Source organism: Pollachius pollachius, assembly GCF_949987615.1.
Source record: "Pollachius pollachius genome assembly, chromosome: 4".
Lineage (NCBI taxonomy): Eukaryota > Metazoa > Chordata > Actinopteri > Gadiformes > Gadidae > Pollachius > Pollachius pollachius.
The window spans coordinates 34,571,777-34,595,087 of NC_136937.1; the positions used below are offsets into that span (position 1 = coordinate 34,571,777).

Here is a 23,311-nt window from a genome sequence, read left to right on the forward strand (position 1 = left end):
AAAGCATCCCTGTGTCAGGTCGAAGTCGCGAACCGCCTCACATAATCATGACATCGCACAACATCTAAGCACCCATTCCAATAACATGGGATTATTGATAAGAGATTATTAGTGTCCATAACATTTACTTAATCCATTGTTTATGGCCTGACGGGCCGCGGGAAAAGGGCCGCTCTGACTGACGCTGTGCGTGATTTTTAAAATAGAAGTTTTGACCGTCAAGGGCCACCCCAAATAAAAGACTGGCCCGAGCTGGGCCCCCCAGGAATAATGCCCTGGCTACGCCCCTGTCTGTTTGTGTGTTTCTGCGTGTGTGTACGTGTATGTCTGATTATAAATGCGTGTGCGGTTTGTATATGCGGGCGTGTGCGCGTTTGTATATGCGTGTGTACAGTGTGCGCACGTTTGCATGCGTGTGTCTTTGTGTATATTTGAGTGTTTGTGTGTGTGTGTGTGCGCACGCGCTTGTTTGTGTTCATATGTACGTGCGTTTGTGTGTTTATAGATGCGTTTGTGTTTGCGCGCGCATGTGTGTTTATGAGTGTGCGTTTGCATGTCTTAAGGTGCGCGTGTGTCTTTATATATGTGTATTCATATATGCATGTGTGCGTTTGTGTTTATATATGTGTGTGTGCGTTCATATTCGAGTGTGTATGTGTTAATATATGCGTGTGTGTGTTAATATATGTGCGTTTGTGTGTTAATATATGTGCGTGTGTGTGTTAAAATATGCAAGTGTGTGTTAATATATGTGTGTTTGTGTTCATGTGTGTCCTCAGACAGAGAGATGAGGTGAGAGAGGGCGAGCGAGAGACTATAACGGACACAGAGACGCTGAGTCACCCCTGTTACCCCCCCAGAACCCAAACCCAGGGAGGAGGTCCTCCTGGGTGAAGGAGGACCAGAAGGTGTGGAGGTGTGTCAGTGTGTCTGAGGACCCTCCTCCACCTGGGGACACTCTGTAGAAGGACAGAGAGCCAGCAGGCCGGTCCAGATCCACTCCTACTCTGGTGGAGCCAGCGGGGCGGAGACGGATGGCTGTATGTCTACCGTTGTACCAGGCAGAGTAACGACCACCATCAAGACAATCAAGCCTCCAGGACTTGTTGTTCCCTCCAAGCTTGCTGTCACCACCATCTCCTCTCCTTGTGATTCCTCTGTATGTCACTCCTATCTCAACACGTCCTTCCCACTCTACCTCCCAGTAACAGCGGCCAGTCAGAGCCTCTCTACCCAACACCTGGGGCCAGTAGTCAAATCTCTCTGGGTGATCCGGATACGACTGTTCCTCTCTAACCCGTGTCACCTTCCTGTTGTCCTCAGACAGAGAGAGGTCTCTGTAGGCCGTGTTGGGGTCCAGGGTGAGTTCACAGGCATCTGAGGGAGAACCAGACATGATGAGCTGCTGAACCGCTCTTCATCCTCATCTTCATCACTAGTACTGTTCTCTTGCATTCTTATTCTTCTTCCTGTTTCACGTTTATCTACTCTACAAACATTAACATAGAAAGACTAAATAATATCAGAGCTACTATAGAGGACTAGTGTGCTATAGCTTTAGAAATAGTTGTGAACATTGTTTATAAGGTCATTTAAGTTAAACTTAACACAGGGAAACATAGCTACACAAACGTATACACAAGTCCACATGTGAATGAGTGCTGTGTGGATGGACTTTCCATTTCAATAGTGAGTGTGTTTTGTGATGAATCAAACAGACACTTACACTTCTTTAGAGCTGGTTCCAGCCTCCACACTCCACCGTGCTCCACACTGGGGGGGGAAACAAAGTGAGAGCAGCATGTTGAAACATTCACCTTCATCATCTGCTGTCTCATAACGTTGTACACAACATGAGTTACAGCTGCCTCTTCAAACCACTTCATCTAGCAGCGGCTTGAATCCTCGTAGGAGACTTTGTCCCTGAGTGGTGAGCTGTCCTCTCCATACCTGAGAGTGTCCAGTCTCCAGAGTGGATCCTCCAGTCCAGCAGAGAGCAGCGCAGCTCCAGAGTCTCCTGGGTGATTGTAGCTCAGGTCCAGCTCTCTCAGATGGGAGGGGTTGGAGCTCAGAGCTGAGGCCAGAGAAGCACAGCCTTCCTGTGTGACCAGGCAGCCGGACAACCTGCACGCACACACACACACACACACACACACACGCACGCACACACACACACACACACACGAGAATTTTAACCTGGATGCAGCCAGGTATCAACAGGACACACTTGTGGTCAGTGGCGCCCCCCAAAAAACTGAATGTTGGCCTAGAACACAAAGTTTTGTGTTGTATATATATATATATATATATTTCTTTATTTGGGGGGGGGAGAGGGACACAAGCAGCCATGTTTTATCATAACAATATCAGTGAAAGAGAATCTTATATTTCTCAGTTGCAAGAAAGTGGAGGTGTGCCTGACGTTAGCCCACTGATTCCATTAGAGTGCTGCTCTATACCAGGCGGCAATGGCGGGCCGTGTATTTCACACCTAGGCCTTCACTGGTGACCTACATGAACTAATCCACCTCTTTATGCCATCATTATGACTCCACGGCTCTAGAAACCATCAATATTACACAGAAATGCAGTATAACAGAGCGTTGCATCACAGACAGGTATCTCATGTAGCAAGAAAGAATGCCATTACTAAAGCAAGAAACCCAATTAGGACAATTTTGCAAGTCTATTTTGACTGTAGCAACAGCTGCCAAACATACGGACAGAACAGAAACGTCAATATTAACCTAATTAAATGACAAAAATATTAAAACGTTTAAATAAAATGCATTACTCACCAAAACTACTGATTATTTGTACGCAAAGTCCATCCTCCTCTTTCCTCAAGAAGAGTTTGATTACACTGTTGTACAGTTTATCTGTGTGTTTCAGTTAAAACAATAAGTCCCTTTCTATCGCCATGGAGGCTAATGCTGAAAGTCGAGTCTGTCCAGTCGTGTTTCTGGAGTAAGTTTTAATTTGCTTCAGGGAATCGCTTTATTTATTAATTATTCGCTTTATTTCAGTTTGTGCCGGTAGCTATCGATGCTTTGCTGGCTCTGACTAGTACCTCTCTGACGATCCAATCAAAGGACGTGAAAATGCCGACGTCACTGGACGCCTGCTAGATGGCCTCGGTGTTGCCAACTCGAAATCTGATGGTTAAAGCAACAGAGTCATTGCCACTTACTTTAAGCTACAGACGCCAGCACTATCGATTCTGAAGGCGTCAAGGCAGATTTATCTGACCCTGGCAACACATGATGGCTGAAATATGATTGGATGAAAGCTCAAACATAAATATACACTAGTGGAAGCAGCACAACTAAGAGAAAAGCTATTAAATGAAGAGAATAGACTATTGGAGATAATTTAATACATATTCATGGAAATAAAAAATATAAAAACATAAGTCAGCGATTCTGATAGTGTTTAGGACAGCAGAAAAGGCCTTGCTGGCCCTGACAGCCCACCACTGCCAGGCGCGTGCCGTCCATGTGGGCAGGTCGGGCGGGACTACTTGCAAAAGCATGCTCCCAAAAAAATTGTTCCTCAGTAAATCAATGCTCCATGTCTATTTTTAATAATGGGATTGTCAAATCAACTATCTATAGTTTCTGTACGCTTTCTGACTATTTTTGGTCTGTTGACATCAAATTTTGGATGACGGTGGGCGGCGATTCTAGTTGAATGTGTCATGCACTGTTGGGGCAGGGCAGCTCAGCGACCGCGTTCCTCCGTGTGTTTATCGCATAACCCTGCAGGCTTCAATAAGGATGTCAATCCGCGCTAACAGTGGATCCCCCCGTTCCCCCCCCCTTGTCGTTCCATTTGGGAGACCCAGAGGTGACTGTTCCCCGCGCCCCTTCTCACACAGCTTCTGTGACGGCACCTTCTCAGCAAGCAGCGGCGCCTGCACTGCAGCTGCAATGGCCGCCAATGTGCCATTCCCAACACAGTGATATGAAAGATAATAAAAAAAACACTTTGTGGCGCATATTATACTTTTTTTTTGAAAGTGCTAGTGCCGCCCCCCATGTGTCATGAAAAACCGCCGCCCTGGGCGGCTGCCCGCTTTGCCCGTGCCTAAAACCGCCACTGCTTGTGGTGTAACTGTTGGGTAAAACTGACCTGAGAGTTTCCAGTGTACAGTGTGGACTCCCCAGTCCAGCAGAGAGCAGCTTCACTCCTGAATCCTGCAGATCATTGGTACTCAGGTCCAGCTCTCTCAGACTAGAGGATTTGGAGCTGAGAACTGAGGCCAGAGCTTCACAGCATCTCTCTGAAAGCTGACAGTCATTCAGCCTACACACAGAACACAACATGTTAGGAACTGTAATTATTGTTTTATTTGAAATTTGTTATTAGACATGTTTTATTAGTTTAACTAAATGTCAGTTCAGTAGATCTTCCAAATATGACTTACTAAGAGGTCAGATGAATAAAGATTCAACAAAACTCCTGAAAATGTCCCTAAAAGTGCCAGGTCTTAGATGAAATGTTATTAAACTTTACTAAAAAACTCTAAAGTCCACCTTACTGTCTGACTACATGATTATCAGAAAAATAGGAATGTGATAAAACATACACATTATACCATCATTAACAAACTGAATCCGACGTACACCTTTTACTGTCATGGTAAGACAAATAGAGTGAGATTGAGGTCTTGTGTTTGATGAGATGAGTGGTAATGGCGCTACGATGCACGCAGACTTCCAAGCTTTAGTTCAGAGCTGGGTTAAAGTGCGGCTGATCGCTTTATTGGGAAACACAACCCACTTAAGTTCCCATGAATACACACTGCTTTGATCAGAAAACTAAAGCAGTGGTTTGAACTTTGTGCAAAGTTTCATTGAAATGTCACCGCAGCACTAAAGCTATTCAAGAGCCTGTGAAGTAATGCACTATTCTGGATGACCCAGAGAAGAAAATAAATCCTAATTGAGGTATATTATCCAATCAGCAGCCGGTTATTAGTAGTAGGTATTTGATTAAGGAGGAGGATGAAGAGTTGGTTGGTGAGGAAAGGGATGTTGAGGCGCTGGCGGTTAAAAGGGAAAAAGACCTCCTATGCAATAAAAACATTAACAACTGAATTAAAGGGAGTGAATCTGTTCAGATGAATGGACACAGATGGATGGTACGAGACCAAGGACATTCTCACGTCTAATAAAGGGGTGCGAACACATTTGTTAGGGTGCCACCAAAGGAAAAAGTTAGTGGCATCAGTAGAAAATTTGTCTTGAGCCCTGAGAGGAAATATTCCACAGATTTATTTAGACCTGTTAACTTTCTGGAGGTAAATCTGTTCAATGTTCTCTAATGTGGAACTTGTGGTGGAACTGTTTGACCATTGAGTAGAACTGACCTGAGAGTTTCAAGTGTACAGTGTGGACTCCCCAGTCCAGCAGAGAGCAGCTTCACTCCTGAATCCTGCAGATCATTGGTACTCAGGTCCAGCTCTCTCAGACTAGAGGAGTTGGAGCTGAGAACTGAGGCCAGAGCTTCACTGCATCTCTCTGACAGATGACAGCAATTCAGCCTGCACACACAATAAGCACCACATGTTAGGAACTGTGATGAAAGTTTTATTTGAAATTTAATAGACATGTTTTATTAGTTTAACTAAATATCAGCACAGTAGATCTTCAAAATATGACTTACTTAGAGGTCAGATTAATAAAGATTCAACAAAACTCCTGAAAATGTCCCTAAAAAGAGCCAGTTCTAAGATGGAAATGTTATTAAACTTTAATAAACACCTCTAAAGTCCACCTTACTGTCTGACTACATGATTATGAGAAGAATAGGAATGCAATAAAACATACACCTTATACCATCATTAACAAACTGAATCCAACGTACACCTTTTACTGTCATGGTAACAGAAATAGAGTGAGATTGAGGTCTTGTGTTTGATAAGATGAGTGGTAATGGCGCTGTGACGCACGCAGACTGCCAAGGTTTAGTTCAGTGCTGAGTTAAAGCGCATAAAATGTCACCGCAGCACTAGTGCTATTCAAGAGCCTGTGAAGAAATTGACTATTTTGGATGACGCAGAGCAGAAGATAAATTCTAATTGGAGTATATTATCCAATCAGCAGCCGGTTATTAGTAGTAGGTATTTGATTGAAGAGGAGGATGAAGAGTTGGTTGGTGAGGAAAGGGATGTTGAGGCGCTGGCGGTTAAAAGAGAAAAATACCTCCTATGCAATAAAAACATTAACAACTGATTTAAAGGGAGTGAATCTGTTCAGATGATTGGACACAGATGGATGGTACGTGACCAAGGACATTTTCAAGTCTAATAAAGGGGTGCGAACACATTTGTTAGGGTGCCACCAAAGGAAAAAGTTAGTGGCATCAGTAGAAAATGTGTCTTGAGCCCTGAGACGACATCATTTACTTATTTATTTAGCCCTGTTAACTTTCTGGAGGTAAATCTGTTCAATGTTCTCTGATGTGGAAGTTGTGGTGGAACTGTTTGACCATTGAGTTAAACTGACCTGAGAGTTTCCAGTGTACAGTGTGGACTCTCCAGTCCAGCAGAGAGCAGCTTCACTCCTGAATCCTGCAGATCATTGGTACTCAGGTCCAGCTCTCTCAGACTAGAGGAGTTGGAGCTGAGAACTGAGGCCAGAGCTTCACAGCATCTCTTGAACAGATGACATCCATTCAGCCTTCACACATAATAAACACAACATGTTAGGAACTGTGATTAATGTTTTATTTTTAAATTTGTTAATAGACATGTTTTATTAGTTTAACTAAACGTCAGTACAGTAGATATTCAAAATATGAGGTCAGATGAATAAAGATTCAACAAAACTCCTGAAAATGTTCCTTAAAAGACCCAGTTCTAAGATGAAAATGTTAATAAACTTTAATAAACAACTCTAAATTCCACCTTACTGTCTGACTACATGATTATGAGTATAATAGGAATGTAATAAAACATACACCTTTTACCATCATTAACAAACTGAATCCAACGTACACCTTTTACTGTCATGGTAACAGAAATAGAGTGAGATTGAGGTCTTGTGTTTGATAAGATGAGTGGTAATGGCGCTGTGACGCACGCAGACTGCCAAGGTTTAGTTCAGTGCTGAGTTAAATTGCGGCTTTAATGCATGTTAACTTTCTGGAGGTAAATCTGTTCAATATCCTCTGATGTAGAACTTGTGGTTTAAATGTTTGACCATTGATTAAAACTGACCTGAGAGTTTCAAGTGTACAGTGTGGACTCCCCAGTCCAGCAGAGAGCAGCTTCACTCCTGAATCCTGCAGATCATTGGTACTCAGGTCCAGCTCTCTCAGACTACAGGAGTTGGAGCTGAGAACTGAGGCCAGAGCTTCACTGCATCTCTCTGACAGACTACAGCCATTCAGCCTGCACACACAATAAGCATAACATTTTAGGAACTGTGGTTGTTTTATTTGAAATTTGTTATTAGACATGTTTTATTAGTTGAACTTAATCTCAGTACAGTAGATCTTCAAAATATGACTTACTTAGAGGTCAGATAAATAAAGATTCAACAAAACTCCGGAAAATGTCCCTAAAAAGAGCCAGTTCTGAGATGAAAATGTTATTAAGCTTTACTAAACAACTCTAAAGTCCACCTTACTTTCTAACTATATGATTATGAGAAAAATCGGAATGTAATAAAACATACACCTTATACCATCATTAACAAACTGAATCTAACGTACACCTTTTACTGTCATGGTAACACAAACAGAGTGAGATTGAGGTCTTGTATTTGATAAGATGAGTGATAATAGCGCTGCGATGCACGCAGACTGCCAAGGTTTAGTTCAGTGCTGACTTAAAGCGTGGCTGTATTGCGACGCCAGTGTGATCGCTCTATTTGGAAACACGACCCACTTAAAGGAATACTTCACCGGTGGAGACATGAATCTGTATTGAAAGTGGGTCATATATTTAGTTGAATAGTAACATAAATTTCAAATTTTGAACCTACTTGACCGAGAAAAGGTAGACAGTGACTTTTTGGCGCTTGCGGATTGAAGACGACAACTCCCACAATGCCAATCAGCGTATACTCACTGAGGGACGTAACATAACAGCCAATCAGTGTTCACTCCCCGCAGTCCAGCGTGAACAGCAGCATGGAGGAGAAGTGATTGTTGCCGTTTACGGAATCCGGGAGCTCTATATCTAAATAATATTATATTATAGGGCTGCTCGATTATGGCAAAAATAATCCCGATTATTTTGATCGATATCGTAATCACGATTATTAAAGACGATTATTATTATTTATTTATATATTTTTTTATTGAGAACAAGCATTTATTGAACTTTTAACACTGGTATTTCTTTTAACACCATAAGTTTGAACTGAAAAACAAGAAAAATGCAAATAAATAAGAGAAAAATATATTGATAAAATGAATTAAATAATATGTAAAAATGTCAGCTCCCTCTTTTTCTTCCAACTGTAGGAGAAGGCGCTGACCACTTTTTTGCAGACCCCCATCGCACGGCCAATCCTGTGGTCCTTCATCGCATTCTCTAAAATTACAATAAATATAAAAAAGTATCATTATAAGCATCATAATCTTCATCAGTGTATCAATAGGCTGGGAAATCGGAATTATTATTAGGAATTAAATACATAATCGTATGTGTGTGTGTGTTTGTGTGTGTGTGTGTGTGTGTGTGTGTGTGTGTGTGTGTGTGTGTGTGTGTGTGTGTGTGTGTGTGTGTGTGTGTGTGTGTGTGTGTGTGTGTGTGTGTGTGTGTGTGTGTGATAGATCGATAGATAATAGAGTAGCTCACATGATATATTCTACATCATTTGTTATTTAACAAATTGCATCACAAAATCAGGTGAAGTAATCCTACTACTCACCTATGGCCAAGTGGAGTCTGTGCCCGAAGCACTGCAGCCTCATCCAGCCATTTAGTTCAGCTGCCAGCTTCATGTTTGAGGCATTGTCTGTTGTGATACAGACTTGTCTTTCCTCAGTCGAGTCCCATGCAGCCATCGCTTGCCTCAGGCCCTCAGCTTTATTTAGCCCTGTGTGGTCTTCGGGAAAAAATGCCGTTTGGAGACAATTCGTCTTCATGGTGAAATTAGCGTCGATGTAATGTAGCGTGAGGCTTATATATGGCTCCATGGTGCGACTCGACCATAGGTCCGTTGTGGTGGCAAAATATAATGCTGTTGACACATCTCTTGCAACTTTTCCGCGACATTCGTCATAAAGGGCAGGCAGCGCAATTCTGCTGAAATGGTGACGTGATGGCAACACATACCGCTTGTCCAATGTATTTATCAGTTTATTGAACCCCGGGTGGCTTACAGTGTTGATAGGGCACATGTCTTTGGCAATCATGTATGCGATTGCATCCGTTATTTCTTTATGCCTGCGGGAGCTGGGTGAATATGGGGTGGCGTTGTAGAGCGTCTCCTTAATTGAGGACTGTGTTGCGGTAGCAGGAGTCGAGGAGCTTTTCATTTTTTCCTTCGTTGCTTGGTCATGTATTACAGTGTACGGACTTTCAGTGGTTAAATAGATTGGTCGTATTCGCTTGAGGGGCAGACACGGTCGCGTGACATATCTTGCACAATATCTTCGTTTGTTCAGAGTCAGACTCCTCAAAACCGAAGTGTTTCCACACCACAGAATTTGTTTTACCTTTCTTCCCGACCAAAGGCTGCATTTCTGCCATCTTCACTGTCGTCTTCTAAATGTTTTGTAAGCGCAAGTTTTCAGGTGGGGGCGGGGCGCAGCGGAGTGCACGTGGAGTTAGAAGGGTTCGCTCCATTTACCACACAAGACACGGCGGGAAAAATAATCATTTTATTACGATTATCTTGTTTAATGATCGAGGGAAGCCAAAATCGTAATCGAAATCGAAATTCAATTAATCGCCCATTTCTATTATATTATATAATATATATAGGTATCTATATAATATAATACAATAAATAATATCACGGTCAAAAGCTGTGTGCGCCTCCGGATGATATTGTGAATTAAAGACTTCATCAGGTTCTCGGACGTCTCTGGTACTTCCACAACAATTAAAGACTCGTAGTAGGGGTTATCTCGGCCAGAGTCCTGCACGGGTTCGGGTACCCGACGGGTGAACCGCACAATTTCGATGAAACAGGGGGAAAATAATGTAGGTACTGTGTCGGACACGGGTGCTGTAGGGTGAGCAGATGTCCCGCTTTGTGCGGGACAGTCCCGCATTTCCATGACTTTGAACGCGTCCCGCAAATTGAGAAGTTGTCCCGCATTGTTATTGACAGTCAGACTCGATTTTATTTTTTTTTGGAAATGTGTGATTTATCATCTAGCATTTATCAAATAGCTGCGTGCGGAGACAGCAGGGCTGTCATCAGGGGGAGGGGCAGGTTGTTTGATCATGTCAGTCAATCAAACTGGGACGCGGGCGCCGGTTAACGGCACGCGCACCAACAATAAACAATCAGGTCAGAACGGCAGGAGATATGGCGGCGAGCGCGAACCGTACGACTACCAAAAGACAATGCAGCTACAACAGAGACTGGGAAACAATTTATCCCTGGGTGAAACCAGTGCAAGGGGTGTCTTGTAAAGTATTATGTGACGTTTGCAAGAGTCAATTTTCCATTTCGCACGGAGGTGAATTCGACATTAAAAGACACAGAAAATGCGAGAATCACAAACGGGTTGCTCAAAAGGAGGCTTCCCAGTCAATGCAAACATTCCTGCTGAAACCCAAACAGGATTCAAATTCAGATAAGGTAACAGCAGCTGAACTGACTAGCGTTTACCACACTGTGAAACACTCCCTATCATACAGGTCAGAAGACTGTGGTAGTAAGCTAACATCAACCATGTTTCCAGACTCTGACATTGCAAAGAAAATGACATGTGGCCGTACAAAGGCAGCATCCATAGTTACAGATGTGCTTGCACCTGCCTCTGTGGAGAGTTGTTTGAGAGATTTAAAAACACCAGTGGTTCAAGAGCTCCCAAGTGATAAAAAAGTCCACACACCATTTTTTTCAGTGGCTTCAGATGCATCTAATCATGGCTCTACAAAACTTTTCCCACTGTCTTTGAGATATTGGACACCAGAGCTGGGTTTGAAAAGCAAGATCCTTGACTTTTATGAAGATAGCCATGAGTCAGCTGCTGCCATACACTGCCAGATTAAAATTAAGTTAGAGGAAAATGGCCTGCAACTGGACATGATTTCAGCTTACACAGCTGATAATGCTAGTGTAAACTATGGGAAAAACAATTCTGTTTTCCAAAAACTGAAGGAAGACAACAGTGGCATCATCAAGGCAAACTGTATGGCCCACATAGTACACAACTGTGCAAAGCATGCTGGAGACATGCTGAACATTGACATTGACTCTGTAGTGAACAAAATATTCAGTCACTTTTCAGTGTCTGCAAAGCGCACAGAGGAATTGAAAGCAGTGTTCGCCTTTGTGGAGGAAGATTATCATGTTGTACGGAGACATGTATCCACAAGATGGTTGAGTCTGTGGCCTGCTGTCCAGAGGCTACATGACAGCTGGGCAGCTATCAAGAGCTACTTCGTGTCACTGGGAGAGAGTCAGTGCCCAAAAGCACTGTGGCAGCTGTTGAAAACAGATCAGGATGGTGAGGGGCAACCCCTTGAGCTACAGGCCTACCTGGCATTCCTCAATAACATACTCAAGATCTTCCATGATGTTGTGCTGCTGTTGGAGGGACAGGATGGGACCATCTGCGAGCTATATGACATAATGCTCACTCTCAAGACAAAGCTCAAACAGCGACAAATTGATTCCTTCTTTGGAATGGAGACCAGGGCTATTGTCCAACAGTTTCCTGACCAAAAGGCAGCAACAATCAAACATGATTTTTCCAACTTCTACCAGACTGCACTCAACTACCTGGAAAAATGGTATGACTTCACAGACAACAACTACCAGTAGAAGGTTGCATGCTTGGCGCTGAAGAGCAACTTCACATTTTCCCAGCTCAGTGATCCCGTGGAGGCCCTACAGATAGGGAGAAAACTGGACATGGATGAATTGTATGAGGAGTACTGTGTGACTCTGCCACGCCAGCAGGAAATTGTGGAGAGAAGAGCTCCTGTTCTGAAGAAGTGGTTGATCTTGCTTAAAAGCACAAAGACACCAAATCTGACTGCTGTTGCATCCTTTCTCTTCAGCATCCCCATAACCAATGCTTCTGTAGAGAGAGTGTTTTCCCTCATGACTGCAGCCTGGACTGATCAGAGGAACCGTTGCTCTGTGGAGCTTATCAAGAGTGAAATTCAGATCAAGACCAACTTTGAATACAGTTGTAAGGAATTCTACAGCTATGCACTTAAGCAGAAGGCCTTATTAGAAGCTGCAAGCTCAAGCAAAAAGTATAAAGCCAAGAAGAACATCTAAGGTAAGATAAACATTGTCTAAGATATAGATTAGAATATTGTGAGCACTGAGCCAGTGTGGTGCTAGATTTTAAGACGGTGCTCTATTCTTGTGTTTCACCAGCAGGTGCTTTCTGTGGTGCTGAAAGTGCATTGTCTCTGTGGGCCTGGCCTGCCTGCAGTTGTTGCTGTGATGGAGACAACTGAAAGACATTTGATGGACAAAACTTTGAAGAAAATCCAGCCAGGTGTTGTCCTTGGTGCTGGAAGAGCATTGATTGTGTTACTATGTTTAGTAACAGAAGTTTTTTGTTTCATCCTGACCAGTTTTGATTTGTATTGGTATTATGGTTATTTTTTGTAGTGCCTATTCCTAATTGTATTACCAGGTGTGCCTTTGGTTGGCATTGTCCAGTAAATGCAGATCATTTTAAAATGCATTTATTTTGTATAGTTATGTGTGTTATGTGATTCTGAGCTGAGTGAGTTTTGTTTAGTGTCTATGTTTTGTTCAGATAATCAGCCTATACTTTAATGTGGTGTTTGAGTTGTGCTGGGGTTAGGTTGTTGCTCTCTGTTGTTGGAGAAAAGGCACATTAAAGTTCAATACTTGAAATAACAATTGTAGCCTTGACTGTCTGCTCTGTTTGATTGTATACAGTCAGGTGTGTTAACTTGAGGCAAAGCTCCATGCTTACTATGTTTGGTCTGGTCACCAGAGGGCTGTCATCAGGGAGCGGGCGGGGTGTTTGATCATGTCAATGAAACTTGGTCTCGGACGCAGGTTAAGGGCACGCCCACCACCAAGAAGCAATGCAAGGGCGATCGCCTAGGGCGGCAAATGCGTTGAAGGCGCCCTCTGGTGGCGGCCTTAATTAATTATGAAATACAACTAAATAAGCGAAATAAAACACGTTGATCAAATATGTTTCTAAATAGAACGGACAAGGGGGGAACGGGGAATTATCTGTTATTGCGGACTGAAACCCCCACTGAAGGTCCCAGGTCGCCTCCTCTCCCCCCCCGACTTTGTCCCGCATTGTCCCGCACAAACGTAGTCTTTGTCCAACTTCTGGTGAATTGGGATCTGGTCACCCTAGGGTGCTGGTCGGGTCGGACGCCTGAACAGAGCGGGTCGGTCTAGTTCTCTAGCTAAGCGGTGAAGAAACATGGCGGCCATTGTGTTTACATCTCGCACGCGAGCTCCCGCCCCCCCTCATTCCTTATTGGTTGGCTTACAGATTTGCGGAACCAGTGGTTTGTAGTCCTCAGCCCTTCTAGCAGGCAAGGAAATTTCTACTGACATGACGTCAAACCCGTCATTTGAGGAGAAATGTAAGGAGGACAGCTGGGCCAAGGGTAGATTGGGTTAGACTGAGGGAAGAAAATACTTTTTTTTCAATATTATAATAGCGATTTGATAATGATAGAATGCAGGTTCTGTATCGGGGAAGTATCGCTTTAAGTTCCCAGGTCAGAGAAAAGAGATGTTGAGGCGCTGGTGGTAAAAAGAGAAAAATACCTCCTATGCATTAAAAACATTAACAACTGATTTAAAGGGAGTGAATCTGTTCACATGAATGGACACAGATGGATGGTACGTGACCAAGGACATTCTCACGTCTAATAAAGGCGTGCAACCACATTCTTTAGCGTGCCACCAAATGAAAAAGTTAGTGGCACAAGTAGAAAATGTGTCTTGAGCCCTGAGACAACATATTCTACATATTTATTTAGACCTGTTAACTTTCTGGAGGTAAATCTGTTCAATGTCCTCTGATGTGGAAGTTGTGGTGGAACTGTTTGACCATTGAGTCAAACTGACCTGAGCGTTTCCAGTGTACAGTGTGGACTCCCCAGTCCAGCAGAGAGCAGCTTCACTCCTGAATCCTTCAGATCATTGGTACTCAGGTCCAGCTCCCTCAGACTAGAGGAGTTGGAGCTGAGAACTGAGGCCAGAGCTTCACAGCATCTCTCTGACAGATCACAGCCATTCAGCCTGTACACACAATAAACACAAAATGTAAGGAACTGTGATTCTTTGATTAGAAATTTCTTATAAGACATGTTTTAGTAGTTTAAAGGTCCCATGGCATGCTACTTTATGGATGCTTTAATATAGATATTAGTGGGCCCCAAACATGGTATTTGAGATTTGAAGATTTTCACGAAATTCAGCCACGGTGCAGAATTACAGCCACTATGAGCCAGTCGCACATTGAGCTTTCCTCAAATGTGCCGTTTCGGTGTCTGTAGCTTTAATGCAAATGAGGAGGAGAGAGGCGGGTCAAGGAGGAGGGTGGGGGTGTGGCCCTGAGCAGCTTGCGGCCACGGTACCATGCGCTCTGTTTACAGTGGATGTAACGCAATGACGAGGCGCACACAGCCTTTGGCCGTGTTCTGTAAATATTCTAGAACACTCGAGGTGCTCCGGCGGGAGTCCTGGAGCTCTATATCTAAATAATATCAGATAATACATAGATATCTATATCATATAATATATATTATCACGACCAAAAGCTGTGTGAGCCTCCGGACGATATTATGAATCCCAAACGACTGCGTCGGGTCCTCCGACGTCTCTGGTTCTTCCACATCAATCTGAAGTAGACTGAACAGCGACATGGAGGAGAAAGGGATTGCTGACCGCGGTTGTCTCCCACACGAGCCTTATTGCCGAGGGACCACCGACTCAGCAGTGGTCAACACTTAGGCACCACCGCCTCCTGCCGTGGTCCCCCGGCAGGAGGCGGTGGGCAGCTGGAAGCAGGGCTCAAGCGGGAGACAATCGCGGGCAACAATCCCTTTCTCCTCCATGTCGTGGTTCTTGTACTTCAGGGGGTCAAAGCCAAAGTTCCTTTCCCCCAATTCCTTCTCAACCATGGCTGAGATAACCCCCACTACGAGTCTCGTTGTGGAAATAAAAGAGATGAGAGTCCGACGTGTTATGAGCCATAACACCAATAGCAGAACGGGTATCCAAATAACAAGGAAGTGTACAACACTTGCGTTACAGTCCTGGAGCTCTATATAAAATAATATCCTATAATACAGTTCTGAGATGAAAACGTTATTAAACTTTACTAAACAACTCTAAAGTCCACCTCACTGTCTGGAGGAGAAGGGATTGTTGCTGTTTGCGGACTCCTGGAGCTCTATATCTATATAATATAACATAATATAATAATAATGATATTATATGTAGGTATTTATAATATATTATATCTGATATCGCGGCCAAAACCTTTGCGCGTCTCGGACGATATTATGAATCATAAAGACTGCGTCTGACGTCTCTGGTACTTCCACAACAAGTAAAGACTTGTAGTGGGAGATATGTCGGCCATGGTTGAGAAGAATTGGGGGAAACGAACTTTGGCCTTGACTCTCTGAAGTGCATGAACTGCGACATGGAGGAGAAAGGGATTGTACTACGGGAGCTGAGCTACCACAGAGTTCCCCCCGCCGGAGCTGTTCGTCCGCTGGTCCACAAAATCCTAACTATGCTCTGATTGGAGGGGAGTGGGGAAGTGGGAGGTAACATTAAACTGTGCCCCCTTCCTACGTAGGAGGGGACGCCAAAACTGTTATTATTAGTAGGTATTTGATTGAGGAGAAGGAGGATGAAGTGTTGGTTGGTGAGGAAAGGGATGTCGTGGCACTGGTGGTAAAAACAGAAAAAGACCCCCTATGCAATCAAAACATTAACAGCTTATTTAAAGTGAGTGAATCTGTTCATCTTTCTGGAGGTAAATCTGTTCAACATCCTCTGATGTGGAACTTGTGGTGTAACTGTTTGAGATATTGAGTAAAACTGACCTGAGAGTTGCCAGTGTACAGTGTGGCCTCCCCAGTCCAGCAGAGAGCAGCTTCACTCCTGAATCCTGCAGATCATTGGTACTCAGGTCCAACTCTTTCAGACTAGAGGAGTTGGAGCTGAGAACTGAGGCCAGAGCTTCACAGCATCTCTTTGACAGCTGACAGCCATTCAGCCTTTACACACAATAAACAAACAAGTTTACCTTTTAACATAATGAAGGACATGTTGAAAAATGTAACAAGATGTTTTATTAATTGAACTACATTAAATCCATAAATGTTAATTTAATAATCTGTGTAACTTTAACTTTAACTTTAATAATTAATTTATTATTTTCATTGTTATTAGAAAGTATTTTTAGCTGACCTAATGTTTTGTTAATACTGCTTGTTAAAATGTTTTTATTTTAACAAGCAGTATTGTAGCGTTGTGACTGTCAGAGAACGCATCTTCACATCGGACATTGAATTTATATCTGTAACATTGTGTCCTTTTTATCCGCCAAGCGAGTTCCCTCAACCCTTTTTAACAGCAGTCTATTTACACCAAAAGGCAAATGCTGCCTCTGCTTCTAGCAATCCCTTTTACGTGGTACAAAAATTACAGTTCATTTCAACAGATGCGCCCAACTTCATGTGATTTTAACCATGTGTCCCTTAAGACACTCAGAAAATTTCAGCTATTTGTCACCTGTCCAACCAGGGGATAAGACAGTTGACCTCTGTTATGGGTCAGTAAGGGATGCATACAAATCATTACCACTTCCCCCAATGGGCTCAGCTGATCACAATTGCGTGCATCTATTGCCGACATACAAGACTTTTAAAGAGAGAAAAAACTCAAATAAGAGAAAAAAAAAGAACTGGATAGAAGAAGCTGTGGACTGTCTGGGAATGTTATGAGAGCACGGACTGGGACATGTTTAAACAGTCCTATGAAGATGACTTGGACGAGCTGGGTGATGTAGTATGTTCATATGCTGCCTTATGTAGAGACACAATTATTCCATGCAAACAGGTTAACATTTTTCCAAACAATAAACCATGGGTGAATAGTTCTGTTAAATCTTATGTACAGAAAAAAAGGCTTGCTTTTAAGAGTGGAGCAGTCTCTGAGTTGCATGTGGCTACCAAAGAGCTGAAAATTGAAATTCTTAAAGCAAAACAGAAATATAAGACTAAACTGGAGAATAAAATAGCTGCCTATAACCTGTGCTCAGCCTGATCCAGTATGAAAACCATAACGGGCCTCCAGAATCAGAGAAACAGCAACGTCTCCCTCTAGTGGACTTCAAGTCGGCCACTGAGTTTGCTAATGCTATTAATTGCTCTTATAATTGTTTTGATACCCTTGATTTTAGCCATGAGGTTCAGGAACTTGGTTTTACACTCAAAGACAAACAGCACTTTCAACTATGACAAAATTACATTTTAAACGTCTTTCACTCGACAAAGGTCAACAAAAGTACAGGCCCTGACAATATATGTGGCCACCTACTTAAATCCTGTGCAAAAGAGCTGAGCCCCATATTTCATTGCATTCTTAATAGGTCCTTGCAGACACAGCATATCCCTAAAGTCTGGAAGGATGCTGTGGTAGTCCCCGTCCCCAAAAACCCTTAATGATTTAGACCAGTGGCTCTTAGATCAATTAATTATAATGAACAATTTCGAGAAATTGATAAGGTCAGAAATCATACGAAAAACTGAGCATGTACCCATGCAGTTTTCTCCCATGCAGTTTGCCTACAGGCCACGTAGGGGTGTAGAGGATGCCACAGTCACTTTTCTCCACTCACTTTTTAAACACTTGGAGGAAAGTGGGTCTCATGCTCGACTCCTTTTTGCTGACTTCTCATCTGCCTTTAACACAATCCAACCCCTCATCCTGGCGGGCCGGCTTGTAGAACTATTCAACCTAGATTTTAATCTTGTGGGTTGGATTGTGGATTTTTTAACTGGAAGGACACAGAGAGTAGAGTAAGTGGAGTACTCTCTAGCCAACTCTGCTCCTCTGCTGGTTCACCACAGGGATGTGTGCTCTCACCCATACTTTTCATCCTGTACACCAACATGTCAAAATAAATTTGAAAACAGGACCATAATTAAGTATGTGGATGACTCTGTTATTATTGTCTCCTCCAGAAAATTTGACAAGTCATGGCCCGATAATTGAGGATTTTGTGAAGTGGTGAGAGGATTCAATTAAACATATCCAAAAGATATGATAATTTATTTTAGAAAACATGTTCCCCTCACGATGTCACAACAATAAAAACACAACCAGTGCAATATGTGGATTTGTATAAATACCTTTGGAACAATAATTTATTTTAAACTGAATTATGTACTTGAACTTTGCGGTGTGTAAAAAGGGGCACCAGCTTCTTCACTGTCTGAGGAAACTGTTCTACCTCCATATGGATAAAACCATAATGACCTTGTTTTATCGTGATTTCATCACATCTATTGAATCCTTTTCTTGGGTTTCATGGTTTGGAAGTCTTTTTGTCAAGAACAGGAACTCACTCAATCAGGTGGTGAAATGGTCCAGTAGGTTAATAGGAGATTCTCAGCGGAACCCGGCCTCCCTGTACACTAGACAGGTACAGCTGATAACCGACTCTATTTTAAATGACCGTTTGCATCCTTTGCACAATGAGTTTCAGCTTCTCCCTTCTTGAAACAGCTTTTTAGTTCCAAGGTCTTAAACCAAGCGTTTTAAAAACAGCTTTGTTCCAGCTGCAATCACGCTGATGAACAAGCTGCAAACTGCAAAATTTGCACAAAATATATCTGGAGCATATATTTTTATGTATTGTTTATTAAGTTGTTGATTTTCAGATCTTTTTATCTGGTTTTTACTATCTACATTATGCTGGTCAGTTTTAAGTGTCCTAATTGGGATTAGCACTGGAGCACTTAACCGTTTAACCGTTTAACCTGAAGGCAAAGAAAGATTACCTGCGGGTACAAATAAAGTAACCTGAACCTGAACCTGTTTAAAACAGTGGATATTTAAATGTTTATTATGATTTGGGTGTTAGGTGATTGAAAATGTTTTTTTAATCTTTAAGGCTTTTAAATTGTAGTATTATTTATTTTGTGTTTTGTTTAATGTAATACGTTATCAATGAAAGTGCAGCAAATAATTCTATGTTATTAAAACTTTTAATTTCTAGTTTTATGATTATTATCCTTTGTGTATTGTTATACATGTTATTAGTGAACGTACAGATATGTTTTGTTATAATAACTTATATAATATATAATAACTCTAGGATTAGGTACAGTATATTTTGTTGAATGTATTGTAATACATGTTATAATTGAACCTAAAGAGATGTTTTGTATATTATTATGACTTATATTCTAGTATTATGTATATAGTGTTGTGTGTATTGTAATACATGTTATTAGTGAACTTACAGAGATGTTTTGGAGGCTTTGACCACTGGCAGCAGCCTCAGAAGACCCTTCTCTGAAGCTGAGTATTTCTTCAGGTCAAACACGTCCAGGTTCTCTTTTGATGACAATAAGATGAAGACCAGAGCTGCCCACTGAGCACGAGAGACAAGTTTTTTGGAGAGATTTCCGGATGTCAGGAACTGTTGGATCTGCTCCACTAGAGAACGGTCGTTCAGCTCATTCAGACAGTGGAACAGATTGATGCTTCGCTCTGTAGAGAGATCTCCACCTAGCTTATTCTTGATGTAAGACACTGTTTTCTTTGTGGTCTGTGAGCCCATTCCTGTCTGTCCCAGAAGACCTTGTTTAATCGGAGTGATCAGTGATCTACTTCGTGTCTGGCCCAGCAGACCTCGTAGGACATTCTGATTGGTCTCCAGAGAGAGGCCCAGGAGGAAGCGAAGGAACAAGTCCAGTTTTCCGTTCTCACTCTCTAAGGCCTTGTCCACAGCACTCTGGTAGAGGAGGAGGAGTTTATCTTCACCGGAGATTGGCTGTTCTGTGAGCAGATTGACCCCATTGTCGATGAAGGACTTAAAGACATGAAGGGCAGCCAGAAACTCCTGGACGCTCAGATGGACAAAGCAGAACACCTTGTCACCTTGGAACAGCCCACACTCCTCTTTAAAGATCTGGGTGCACACTCCTGAGTACACTGAGGCTTCGTTGAAATATTCTTTACACTCTGCCAGGTCTTCCTCGTAGAAGATCAGCTCTCCACTTTCTAGCTGTTTAAAAGCCAGTTTTCCCAGAGAAACAATGATCTCCCTGCTCTGTGAACTCCAGTATCGCTCTTTATTATCTATCCCACGATACTTCCTGTCCCCCTGTATGGACTGAACCCTCAGGAAGAGGCTGTACATCTGAGTCACAGTCTTGGGCATCTCTTCTCCTCTCTTGGATGTTTTAAAGAAGTCCTCCAGAACTTGAGCAGTGATCCAACAGAAGACTGGGATGTGACACATGATGTGGAGGCTTCGTGATTTCTTGACGTGGGAGATGATTGTGTTGGCCAGCGTCTCGTCTTTGAATCTCTTCCTGAAGTACTCCTCTTTCTGTGGGTCGGTGAACCCTCTCACCTCTGTTACCATGTCAACACACTCAGCAGGGATCTGATCTGCTGCCGCAGGGCGTGTGGTTATCCAGATGTGAGCAAAGGGAAGCAGGCGGCCCCTGATAAGGTTTGTCAGCAGCACATCCACCGAGGTGGACTTTGTGACATCAGTCCAGATCGTATTGTTCTGGAAGTCCAGAGGAAGTCGACATTCATCCAGACCATCCAAGATGAAGACAACGTTGAACCGGTCATATCTGCAGATTCCTGCTTCTTTGGTCTCAATAAAGAAGAGATTAAGAAGTTCCACCAAGCTAAACTCTTGCCTTTTCAGTAAATTCAGCTCTCTGAAAGTGAGGAGAAATGTGAAGTGTATGTCCTGGTTGGCTTTGCCTTCAGCCCAGTCCAGAGTGAACTTGTGTGTTAAGATGGTTTTACCAATGCCGGCCACTCCAGTTGTCATTATTGTCCGGATGAATTTATCTTTTCCAGGTAAGGGTTTAAAGATGTCCTCACATCTGATTGGTGTTTCCTCCTTGAATGGTTCCCTGGAAGCTGTTTCAATCAGTCTGACCTCATGTTCCTTGTTGACCTCTCCACTGCCTCTCTCTGTGATGAAGATCTCTGTGTAGAACTCATTCAGAGGTGTTGAATGTCCTGCTTTAGCGATTCCCTGAAACACACACCTGAACTTAATCTTTAAATAAGACTTGATCTTTTGTTGGCACTCGACAGCAGCAGGTCCTAAATGAGAAAACAACAGAAGACATCAGTTTGTGGATGGTGGCATCACTGGGAACATGTCAATGTTTCCTGTTGAATTATCAACCTCATGATATTTAGTGGCTTCATAAATTGTGGTTGGAGAAGCTGGTTGTGACAAAGACTGCATGTTACAGATTCTAAATGTTTAGGACTATTTTGTTTTTTCCACAGCAGTAAGATTGATCTTATGATAGTTATAATGATAGTGAATTGGTGTAAAATGACATGCTGATTTAACAAGATAGTGTTGCATCTCTTCCACTGAGTTATTCTGCTGTTGATCTGCAGTTTATGTTTAATATTGTTAATAACATTAATAATAATAATAATAATTACATTGAATAACATTTTATTTCAAGGCGCTTTTCATGACACCCAAGGTCAGCTTACAATTCATAAAACACCAAAAATCTAGTCAAAAGCAGCAAGAGCTGCATCGCCAACAGCATGATCAAAACAAGACATAAGACCCAAGTAGGAGGGGATAAGAACAGTGAGGAGACCCAGGTAGGAGGGGGTAAGAACAGTGAGGAGACCCAGGTAGGAGGGGGTAGGAACAGCAGTGAGGAGACCCAGGTAGGAGGGGATAAGAACACCAGTGAGGAGACCCAGGTAGGAGGGGGTAAGAACAGTGAGGAGACCCAGGTAGGAGGGGGTAAGAACAGCAGCACAACGGGGATACAGGCGGAACCCACAGTAGGGGGTCATTACAGCGAGCAGGCCAATGGGAACACATGTGTTTTGAGGAGAGATTTGAATGTTGTTATGGTGTCTCTTTCAGTTCAGCTCAGAGCCCTAGAACCCACGGTGCTGAGAGCCCTAGCACCCACGGTGCTGAGAGCCCTATCACCCACGGTGCTGAGGCGGGAGGTCGGGATGGGACATCTCTGGATTACAATTACAATTAGGGCATTTAGCAACAACAAAGCCACCGGACCTGACGGAGCACCAGGGCTGGTTCTGAAGGTTCTCAAGACAGCCACAATAATCCCTGTCCCGAAACAATCAGCCATCAGGTCCCTCAATGACTATCGGCCAGTGGCGCTGACACCGGTGGTGATGAAGTGCTTTGAACGTCTGGTACTGGGACTCTTGAAGAGCCTACCCCCCTCCTTAGACATCCATCAATTTGCCTATAGGGCAAACAGGTCGACGGAGGACGCAGTGTCACTAGCCCTCCACCCCACCCTGACACACCTTGACCAGCGTGACAGTTATGTGCGGATGCTATTCATAGACTATAGCTCCGCCTTCAATACCATCCCTCCCCATAAACTTGCCACCAAGCTGGACCACCTGGGCCTCAGCACACACCTGAGCAGCTGGGTCCTGGACTTCCCAACCGGCCGACCACAGACTGTGTGAATGGGGGGACAGGTCTCCTCCAGCATCACCCTGAACATCGGTGCACCACAGGGTTGTGTGTTGAGCCTCTTCTCCCTCTACACTCACGACTGCAAACCCACCCACGAGGCCAACACCACATTAAAGTTTGCAGACGACACTATGGTGGTAGGCAGGATCTCGCGCAACAACAAGGCTGCCTACAGGACAGCGGTAGAGAACCTGGTGAGCTGGAGCCAAGAGAACAACCTGATCCTCAACGCGGCAAAAACAAAAGGAGATGATCCTGGACTTCAGGAGGAAGACCCAGCTCTTCGTCCATCACCCCATCACCAACGATGGCGAGACAGTGCAGGTTGTGCAGAACATCAGGTACCTCGGGGTCAACATCAGCCACGACCTCACTTGGACCGTCAACATCACCGCGACGGCCAAGAAAGGACTTCAAAGGCTTC

General features: G+C 43.3%; 1 protein-coding gene across 3 annotated transcripts in view; it reads right to left on the reverse strand.

Annotated features, from left to right (window-relative positions):
- Positions 1-714: 714 nt before the first annotated feature.
- Positions 715-23,311, reverse strand: part of LOC307074934 (NACHT, LRR and PYD domains-containing protein 3-like) — a 31,820-nt gene continuing 9,223 nt past the window's right edge. For 2 of the 3 annotated variants that reach the window (XM_079735353.1, XM_079735354.1), the window contains exons 7-16: positions 19,655-21,491; positions 16,226-16,399; positions 14,232-14,405; positions 7,223-7,396; positions 6,510-6,683; positions 5,372-5,545; positions 4,132-4,305; positions 1,951-2,124; positions 1,727-1,773; positions 715-1,377 (exon numbers count right to left, since the gene is read on the reverse strand). In XM_079735353.1, the coding sequence (XP_079591479.1) occupies positions 815-1,377; positions 1,727-1,773; positions 1,951-2,124; positions 4,132-4,305; positions 5,372-5,545; positions 6,510-6,683; positions 7,223-7,396; positions 14,232-14,405; positions 16,226-16,399; positions 19,655-21,491 (3,665 nt within the window). In that variant the 3' untranslated portion in view covers positions 715-814. The remainder of the gene's footprint in view (positions 1,378-1,726; positions 1,774-1,950; positions 2,125-4,131; positions 4,306-5,371; positions 5,546-6,509; positions 6,684-7,222; positions 7,397-14,231; positions 14,406-16,225; positions 16,400-19,654; positions 21,492-23,311) is intronic. The other variant, XM_079735355.1, reaches the window with a different exon arrangement.